The 10,840-nt window shown below is 37.2% G+C and overlaps 1 protein-coding gene across 1 annotated transcript; it reads right to left on the reverse strand.

Moving 5' to 3' along the window:
- Positions 1-3,382: 3,382 nt before the first annotated feature.
- Positions 3,383-9,499, reverse strand: ASB14 (ankyrin repeat and SOCS box containing 14). Its single transcript, XM_010217012.2, is given in 7 exon segments — positions 3,383-3,609; positions 4,352-4,505; positions 5,170-5,713; positions 6,528-6,699; positions 8,003-8,248; positions 9,048-9,206; positions 9,304-9,499. Coding segments are annotated over 7 exon segments (1,665 nt in total). The 3' UTR covers positions 3,383-3,415.
- Between the last annotated feature and the right edge of the window lie 1,341 nt (positions 9,500-10,840).

A 10,840-nucleotide genomic window follows, 5' to 3' on the forward strand; every position in this document is an offset into this window, starting at 1 on the left:
AGAAGCAGTCACAGTGCTTCTATCTTCTGAGAGAGGTTCAAGGGGGAGAATGATTTACAAACAAACCTCCATGTTCTCCTCCTGCATTACAGCTCCTGTTCCTGTATATTTTTCATGCCCAAAGAAGTCAGACAAGTGCTGAAGTACCTGTTTTTCTCATTGCCTAGTCAGGCCAAATGATACTGGCCTGTGGCCAACCTTGGCCAGCACACTGTCAAATGGACCACACAGATCTGAGGCTTTGTACATTATCTAAGTGGCATTTGTATTTCATACAGAATTTTGCATTCTCATCTCTGGCTTTACTTAAAAAACTTTTTTAGTAGGCAGCAAACATGAATTGTCTTCTTCATGTCTCAGTCTAGGCTTACAAATAATTGCACAGGAGCCAGATTGTCCCTTCAAGTTGATACAGATGGTGTTTTTTTTTTGTTTTTCTTTTGTACTTGGTGGTATTTGTCTTTTTCCAGTACATGCTGAAAATGAACTAACTTTGAAACAGCACAAGACGAATATGAAGTCACTGGTCTCCAGTTTTGAGAATTTAGTCATACAGTTGTCTGAGTAAGAGTGATTAACAGCTGACAGATTAGCAATGTCATCAAAAATAATTTCTGCTGTGTAGCTTCTAAGTGTTCCTGTATTAGCTTACTGAAAAGATGTTACCTTTTCTTCATGTTTATTATTAATGTTTTAGATGATATAAACTTGCAATGATAAGGCAGAAAAGCAGGAAAGAGTAAGCTGGCACCTGAACTTACTGTGATAAGGGATGTTTTAGATGTAACAATAGATGATTGGAATTATTTAATTTGCTTTGCAGGCTTTCCATCTGTGTTATTAAATGTAGTTTCCTAAGACAGCACAAGAGCGAACTGCCTATCAGATGAATGTCCTAGACACTAAAACACAGAGAAATGAAGAAGGAAGAGGCTTGTTTTTTAGCAGAAAGAAGCTAGATTAAGACAGATGAATGAACTAAGGTTTTTGGCTTCTTCAGGAGAGTCTCTGGCAAAATGAGCACAGATCTTTAAGAGCATGGACAAAAGTGATGAAGGCTGCAAGAGGAAATGGGAGGTCAAAAGGAATCAGGAAGCTGAAGTGGAAACAGTGCAGTGAATTGGGAATGGAACTGGGTCATAATCTCCTCAAGGCAAAGAACATTTGCTGGGGTTTTATTCCTGGCCTTGTTCTGTATAGGTTACAGAACTTGCTACAGTTGGGCAGTATAAATGAATTGTGATTTGACTGTTACTTCCTTAATCTTTTTAGGTTTTGAAATTGTACCAACAAGGTAAATATTATTTTACCATTTAACAGTTAACTAATAGTGAAATAACACTACCACCATCAATGCCATGGAATTTGTATGGATTAAACCCAGTGAAATCCCCAAAACAGCTGAAGCTATTTATGAAGACATATTTATGGTCACTGATATAAAGAAGCAAATTTGGATTTTACATATCTTGTAAGGTGAATTTTGAAGTACTCCCACATAATTTAGGAGAGAAACCAATGGAGAAAGCACTATTATTACTAATGTCTCATGCTATTTCAGAACTAATTCATAGACAGAGCAAACCTGCTAACACTCAGTGAATGCATTGTCTCATCGAAGAACAGCTCGTATTTTACACTTTCCTTTGCTCTACTTCACACAATTTCTTGCAAGTCAATTAGTTCCAAAGACCCTTCTTTCCAACCAAGCACTATTTTTTTTTCCTGCCACAGTGACATCCAATTTAATAAGATGAGCATAAGTCCTTGTGCCATTGTGAATGCATTTGTATTTGTAATGAAGTTTATATTGCAAGCCAAGGATTTTGTACGATCTTTCAGGTGATTTTTGTAATTCAGTGGAGTGGTCACATACTTAGGGTGTCTTGGATTGGTCATGTTCTAGTGAAGTGTAAGTAATTTTGGCAATGTTTGAGACTTGCACATTATTTTTCCCTGAATTGCTGTATTTAAAAACCTCAAGTGGTATACTTACTTTAACACTGATAGTTGTGTTTTAAGATTGGAAACTTGAATAGTAAGTGTATTATGCCAGGGCTTCAGTCAGCAGGTTGTAGGTTAAATAATAAAACCTTAAGTATAGTAACTTTCTGGATGGGATTTGTATTGATGCAAAAACAATCTGCTTTTTTTCTAATACTGGTTTCCAGAGATACTGTTTTTGACAATAGATGTGTTCCCTTCTACTGAGATAACAGCTGAATCCCTGTTTTCAAAGTATATCTCAAATGCTCAGAAGTTGCTTTACTTGGGAAGGATGGTAACTTTTTTTTGCAACAATCAAAGATTGAACATTAAGAGAAGAAAATCCCTACTACTTTAGCTGGCTGTTAAGGCACATGTTTTAGTCATATGACAATGTGTAGCACTTTGTAAAGAGCTACAGTTACCTTAGTGGTCAGAATTCATGTGTATAGAAAAGCTATACCAGCAAAGTCATTAACATGGGTACTGACACTATTTCACAAACATCATTAGTTTTCTTTAGTATTTGATAGGCACCATGTAAGAAGCAATGGATTATAGCTCCCTTAAATTTGTATTTTATAAAATTTGTAGATTTTTTCTGAGGGAAAAAAGATACTTTTGAATTATGTAACTTCCGTGATACAGATGCATGTATAAATGAAAATCTATGCTTACTTGATCATGAAGGAATAAATACTATTAATGCTAAGTGTTGTGATGAACTACTATTTTTTTTTTTTTTTTTTTTTAACACATGGGTTCTTCTATAATATTTTTGAGAATTAAGAATTCTGTGCCTCTATGTGTGCTGTGTAAGAACACAGATCTGTAAACAGTATGCATCTCCATCACCCACCTGGGAATTACTAGTGCTGTGACTGTGTAACATCACCCCATCAGATGTAAGCGTGCAGTGATGCTACGAGGAGGCTTTTTCATTCAGAGCATCTAAGCATGACTGGAGCGTTTGGCCTCTTGACTTGTACGGAAATACTGCAGTAGAAATTATTCATTTCAATGAATATGACAGTCTAAGTTGCACATCTTTCTTTTGCCTACCAAGTAATGACCACAAAATGTGACATCCACTGTCAGTTAAGAGTTCCCAAAGATTCAGCTGAAACTGTCAGAATAGAAGTCCCAAAAACCTGCAAATGTGCCTTTGGATAGCACTGTAAAGTGAAAACCCATTTTTAGATGGAGCAATGAAATACTGTTTCAATACTAAAGATTCCCCCTTTCTGCAGCGTGGAGGGGGTACACGATGAGACTTGGTCTTCCTTCATATTGAGATAAAATAGATGCTCTCTGTCTCACACACACACACATACACATACGTAAAGGAGATAAAAATCCCAAAAGAGAAAAGGAGCTGCATAAAAGTCTTACCCACTTCAACACTCCTTTCAAAATATAGAAATAATAATTATGTACAGTTGAGGTTGTAGATTCCTAAGAAGTTTTCCTGTCCATAAAGATCATATTCCTTGTATAGGATGTAGTCTTTCAAGCAGTTTGGCAGTGGAAGGAAGGTCATGAAGACAGGACAGCGGAGACGCAACCGGCCCATGCATTCCCGTATCTTCAGACGACAAAGATGCTTCAAAGAGCGAGTGTTTGCTAGAAGGAAAGTGGGATTGATAAAAGTTACTCAGTTCTGTGCAACTACTCTGACAGCTTTCAAATCTCTGGTCCAGGTTTTGCTGCATACTTGTTCTGTGAATAGGCAGATTAAATCAATTTGATTGTCCTAGAATGACAGGACCTCTCAGGATCTAACCACTATACCTCAGCCTATCTACCTCCCAGTTATGTATTTGTGGTCAGCTAAGTCAAAAGATTTTATTTCTGTCAGGTTGCTTAAGTGCTAGTATTCCATTATTTCTGCAAGTTTAAAAAGCAGAGCTTGATGTCAACTTTAATGAAGAGCTTCAGTGCTAAAAAATTGCCACCTGTTTTGTGTCAGCCCAAAGAAGCTACTAAAGTAGAATTTTGACTTGCTACCTTTTAATTTTTGAATAAACGAAAAACTATAAATCTTCACTAGAATTAAATCACCTACTTGGAAATAGTATTTATTGTTTACTATATCCACTTGACGCATAGAAAAAACCCTTCTCTTTTAATAATGAGTATATTAAAAACTTCCTAAATATTCCCTTTGAAAGAGAGCATGTTATCTACAAGTAATTAAATAGTCATCAAGTGCTCTACATTGTGCAATTACTGCTATCAGAATTCTGAGAGATTTGCTTTAAACACTGCAAAGACTGATGTTTATTTAAGAGGTATCTTACTGACAAAGCATATTTTTAGTGTAATAAGGACCAAGAAAAATGTTATCTAAACATCAGATACTTACTTAAAATTGAATTGATTTCTGGCCAGAGTTCCTGATCTTTTAGAACTGCTTCTAGCTTCCAGCAGATATTAACATGATCAACGTAATCTAACATTATTCGCACTACTTTCCCAGACAGATGCTTCAGCCATGACAAGGTGATGACTTCACAGAACTGAGAGAAACAAAATATTTAATAGAATAATACTCAATCTTCCCATAAATGACTTCCTCTTGTTCAGGATAAAAGCTGTTCAGTTCTTTCAGTAGAATGCCAGGAAGAATTAGTGCTCTGTCAGTCAAGGGACCTTGTGTTGAATCTCCCTATTAAGCAGCAGCTGAGCCCAGCTTTTCAGAAGGTGTCCCCAGTGTGCAAAGCAGGGAGCTGTGGGCCCCCTCCATGCCCCCAACTTGCCTGCAGGTTAAGGAGTGTTTAATAGTTTCAAGTGGACCCTGCAGTGTATAAAATGATGATGCTGACAAGTGTTTCTAGGAATGTGTTTGATCAGTCGAAGTTTGTTAACTTTTGGTTAGCATTTATCATGCCAGGTTCAGGGAGTCTTTGTGAAAGGCTTTCAACATTAGGAACAATAAAAGACGACCCAGAGAGCTAGCATGTAAGCACTTGCTTTCACGATGCGGATAAGGCGGCCCTGGAGAGCCTATTTTGTACTGTTTATAAATTGCTTCCTCTATCTTCACCATTGAAAAATACTAATAGTGATGATTTGCCATCATGAACCAGGTCTTATGGTGACACCTATTTAAAGTTTAAAGCCTCGTCTATTCCTACATTTATATGTTAACGGCCTCATAGTTTCAAAACCTCAAAACCTTACCATTGTATCTTTGATAACAGTAGAAGTCCATCCATCAGTCACATACTGGGAATGGGAACTGCTTCCCCGACGGCAGTCGAAGCAGCGATGCACGTCGTACCCATAGTTCATCAGCATTCTCAACATGACTTCATCTTTCAGCGCATACTGTAGAGCTGATGGAAAATGTGTTGTATTCACCCTGCAGAAGTAATTGACATTAGCCCCATGCCGGAGCAGTAGATTCATTAACTCATAGTTGCCCATTCTCAAGGCTATTTGGAGACAGTTGATGGGATCTTGGTTTGGGAGGGCTCCAGCATTCAGCAGTAACTGTGTTGAACAGATATCCCCATTTGAAACGGCGAAGTACAATGCTGATTTCCTGTGGTCATCATAGCCTTTGCGAACTCTTTGATCCAGCATAAAATTGGCATCAAACCCAGATTTGAGGAGAAACTCAAGACATTGAGGATGTGCTCCTGCTGCAGCTGAGTGAACTGGACTTATCCCACTTTCTTTAATGGCATCAAAATTAGTAACTGGAACTAAGTTCTTTAAGGCTCTAAAGAGGAAGAAGAAAAAAAGAAAGATTCCGACATCTTAAGTAAGTTCACTTAGACCAAGCGCTCAGCTTCAGAATTCGTCATAATTGCAAGTGGTTGTCTTAATCTACCAAATTCATACCATGATATGCTCTACTTCTTTCTGCATTAACTTAGATTTCTAGCAATTAAAAAGTTAGTCAGCAATGACTTCACACTTGCTACATCAGAAATACTTAAAATATATCAAATTATACTGTCATTCATCAACATTCCCATTCCTACCTAGAATAATGATTCCTTTGCAGTAGAAACTTTTCTTGCATGATGAGAACACCATGCAGTTGCCTAACCCATAGAAATTAGGGCAGATTCCTGAGTTTGTTAAACACAATGCAACTTTTCTAATAGCAAAAGAGTTATTCCTCACTCTGTTATTTTAGCCTAAATATTCCAGTGACCTTCCCATCTTTAAAATGGGGATAACTCTTACCCTCAAGTTTACTTCATGATTTAACATGTCTACCTTACTATGACAGAGTGAAAATGAGCACATCCCCCCGAAAATAAGCACGTCCCAAGTGTCTGAACATCAAGTCAGGGCAACAGTATTTCCCCATTTCTCACAAATACTATAGGGATCAGTAGCCTTACCCTAAAACAGATTACATCTTGACTGGCCTCTTACATTCAAGCACATGAAAACTCATATCGCCAAAGCTAAAAAAATTACTTCTACAAAACTACAGATTTGCTGCTTGCTTTGAGTAAGGTAAAGTTATCAAAATGAATATTTGTTGTCACTGTTACTTGATTTTAAGTATTTTAACTCACAGAAAGTGTCCCCTATATGCAGCTCTATGGATCGGCAAATGACCTGAGTGCTTTGGAATATTAGCATCAGCTCCATATTCTAGCAAAAGGCTCAACGAATCTGGATTTCCTCCTCCTGCTGCTTCAAATAATACAGATGCACAATCCATCGCCTGTGAAAGAACATCAGCGCCTGGAGAGAAACATCAAGCGTTTTCACAGGGTCACTGTAAATACCCAACAGCAATTAATATCTTGCACCCCTCCAGTGACAAGGAATTGTGAATTCTATCTTTTACCAAACAAAACCAGTATGGGCATAACCATCTGTGTTGAATACTTTATATTATGAGTTTATATAATCCAGAGAATGAGAAGGTCTAAATTGCTTCGTGATCAATCACATAGTAAGACTTAATGCTATAATGAGGTATGTGAGGGGTTTACTTCTTTTTCAAAAAAGCAATTGTTTTTGTCTTACATACAACACACGTCTCGATAAAGATCGAACGAATATAAACGTAAATAAGAAATACATAAAAAATGTAAGACTCATCTCTGAGACTCTCTCATCTGATGAGACTCATCCCGTACAGGAATATGTGAAAGTTAGAAGAGAAACTAGAAGAGAAGCAAATTTGTTTCCCTAAAAAATTCTCTAAAGATTTGTACAGGAAGATATATCCTCTCACCAGGAAAAAAAAACTAGTATCAAACCACTTGCAGCACTACTGTGCAAATTTTATATATAACTATACATACACAGAGCAAATACTCATTAAATTATTAATATTTTGATGGAATTCTATTGCAGTGTTTACTATGCCTTAACTACATCACAACAAACTTCTGCTACAGATAGCATTTTCTTTAGTTATGTTATTCCTGCTGTATACAGAAGGCATGTGTTATGATAATCAGTTACACTCAGAATTTCAGGCAGATTAATAAAAATGTATATAAATAAAAAGTCTACTTCAGAGGTAGTATGTCTTATAATATGAAATTTAGATATGAGGAATTATTTAGAAACAAACAAACAAAATACTTGACCTATGTGATTTAGGAGTTAAAATACTTCAGACAAATTAAGATGCCATTTAGTAATCACACAAAAAAACACAAGCACGTGGTTTCTGGGATGTATCTGATCTACTGTTTGCTGTAAAGATATTAAATCACTAAAAATGTATTTTTTATATTTATATCTATTAATGTCTGAGAGACTGTACGCTCAATTATTTTCCTTTCAGGAATGCAAAATTTTAACATGCCAGTGAGCTAACAACAATTTTGGGCTTATATAGCTATAGTTTCTCCCTTTTCAAAAAAGGGATTCACTTTGTTTGTCCTGTTTTTGATTTAAACATTTCCATACTGAAACATATGGCCATACAATTTCTACTAGAATGAAGAACCACATCGATGTCTTCTAGAAACTGCAGGTTACTAAATCAACCTACTAAGCTGTACAACATCCAATATAGAAGTCTTACCTTTTTGCAGTAAAAGCTCCATAATTTCTGTATGTCCAGTCTGCGCAGCTAGTGCTAGAGGTGTGAGCCCATATCCACTCCGAGGATCAGGGTCTGCGCCAGAGTGAAGCAGAAGCTTCACCAGATCCTTCCTGCCTAGTCTGGCTGCCTCGTGTAAAGCAGTCCTCTTGTGAACGCACTGCAAGTCCACTTTTGCACCAAAATTTATCAATAGGGAGGCAATCTCATATGAGTTGTGTTTAATTGCTGTAAGACAAGAAGTGAAGTATTAGCCAGAATGTTACTCAACGCTATTTTACTCTAACTTTCACGTGGCAGCCCAGGAAAGCTTATGCTGTTCCCTGAAGTGCTATTTATACACTGAGAAATGTCACAGTACACTAAAATTTTTAACTTACCGAGTTTGCTCTTTGTTGCTGGCATAATATTAATTATACATATGAATAATTTTATGGTAATTTTTCCTTTTTTTTTTCCCTATCATAATCTGTTGCAGTTGGTAAAGTTTCTCCCTGCCACTAGATGGAGATCATATACAGACACCTCAAATGGTCAGGAGATGGCTTGGCTCAGGGAACTAAATGTAATCCCCAAGCAGTTACTATAATACGTAACAAAGCTTAAAATGATTTTTGTCAGGTGCTTCATCTTAATACTTGTGATCTGCTAAGATAGTAAGATACATGTTCAACCTGAACTTCAGACTCTTTGCAATGGGGGAGATCTGATATTTCTTACATTGAAAGAGAAACAGAAAAGCTAAAAAATCTTCCTGCAAACCCTCATTTTCCCGTACTTCAGTAGACCAATAAAGGCAATACTTTAATAAATAACACTAAGAACTTTGTGGTAACAATCCCAAACTTGCAATGTCAGCTCAGTTAAAGCCCTGTCATCTCTCACATTCAGATTTGTTTTTTAAAAGTTGCTGCTCCAAATAGCAGAGTGCTTTAGATATTAAACAAGTGTCAAATTAAAACCTAAAATATCAGATTTTAAATCTCACCTCATGTCCTCTCTTCCTCCAAGCAAGGTATTTATTTACCTGTAACTAAAGGAGAATCTCCTTCTTCATTCTTAACATTGGGATTGCTGCCATTGAGCAGGAGAAAGCGGACATTATCTACAAGGCAATTTCTTACTGCTACTAAAAGAGGCGTTTCCCCCTTTAGAGTGGTTTGTTCCCATGTTATGGCACTGGAGGCTGGAATACAGAAAAACAAAACATATTTCAGGCTAGATTACTCATCAAATCAGACTTTTGTAAAACTTTCTGGTGGAAAAAAAGAAGGACTTCTTACCTTTCAAAGTTATTTCTAGAATGTTCTTGTTGAGCTGTGCTGCAGCTTCATGCACTGGAAGCCAGCCTTGCAGGTCTGCTTCTTCAAACGCAGAGCGGTGCTTCACCAGCTTCTTCAAGGCCTCCTCTTGGCCTGTGGTATGTAGACACACGCTTATTCAACTACTCCTCATAAAACAAAATTCAGGGCAGCTCATACGCTTGTGCCATTTATCGCATCAATATAAATAATACAACAACTTATTTTGCCAAAACAATTTTTTATCAAAGGGTGGTTTTATGCATGGAATAATCAGTGATCTACACTGACTCATAGAGCATTTTTAAGTACACATTTAAATCATTTATTGATTAAAAAAATTGAGCAACAACCCTCTCAAGAGAACATTGCATGACAGTTTAGTATATAAAGAGAACAGATGCCCTGTTCAAACTTTAGAAGAATAATTAGGTTGGCAAATGTAAAATGATTTGGATTTAACTGGGACGTAACATGCATTTCATTATTCCTGCTTTTACTAAAATACCTTATTGGAACCTTAATCAATACAAGCGATCAGGTCTTCAATTTTGTATCTCAGAGACAGTCAGCAGCCAAATTTTGCAAATGCTGCCTTATGTTCAACTTCGACAATTAAAGAAAAAACAAACAAAAAAAACCCCACATGGCTTAGTTGCTCAGCTCTAGATTCACTGGAACAAGTGAACACACACTCCCAATGCAGGATACTGCAGCAGACAAACTAGCTGCACAGGGAGAGTTACTCACTTGTCAGTGCAGCTGACTTGTCTGAATTACAGCACAGGAAAATATTTGTCCAACAACAAACAGCACCTCCTAAAGAGGACTGCTACAGAACCAAGCCAGACCAGTCAGCACCACCACAGCTCCATTTTTACGCAAACCTAATTACTAGACAGCTTACCCCAGAGCTGAAAGAACTGTGCTCCTGATACAGCCTGGGAGATTGTTCAGCAACCAAGCAGAGCAAAGCTCAGGACTTGTTCAGTTTGTCCCTCAAATTGAACCTTTTTCAAAATGAAGAGTTCAGGCCTTCTCAATCAGAGGGACAGGATAAGCAGCAGCAAAACTTCCTTTGGTCAGAAGACCTGTTTCAGTAGCAGCCAGAATTCTACTCTTGCTTTTATAACCCTCTGGGAAAAAGCACCCTGTCTTCCTAGAAGAAAGCTGTCACTATAAATAAGAGGACTGACTGCTCACAGTATCTGCTGCTCAAGTTTTCCTTCACATAAAAAAATAGGATGTTCATTAGACCAGACAGAAGGAATAATTAGAGTTTAGGCACATCTTCCTTTCCTTAGTGCACAGAGCTAGAATCTGCTTTTCCATAATTCTTGATTTTAGTTTCGCTAAATATCTCTGTGACTACTTACTGATGAATGTAAGGTCTCCCACTGGCAGACCACTATCCTAACAACCATCTTAGTTATTTTCATTCCTTCGCTTTCTCTGTAACTGAACATATAAACTGATGATTACACCACAAAAAGGATTAAGGGGAGAGCAGACTAAGAGC

This window comes from Tinamus guttatus, unplaced genomic scaffold (genome assembly GCF_059628265.1).
Source record: "Tinamus guttatus ecotype Peru unplaced genomic scaffold, ASM5962826v1 Tinamus_guttatus_pri_ptg000451l, whole genome shotgun sequence".
NCBI classification, from domain to species: Eukaryota; Metazoa; Chordata; class Aves; order Tinamiformes; family Tinamidae; genus Tinamus; species Tinamus guttatus.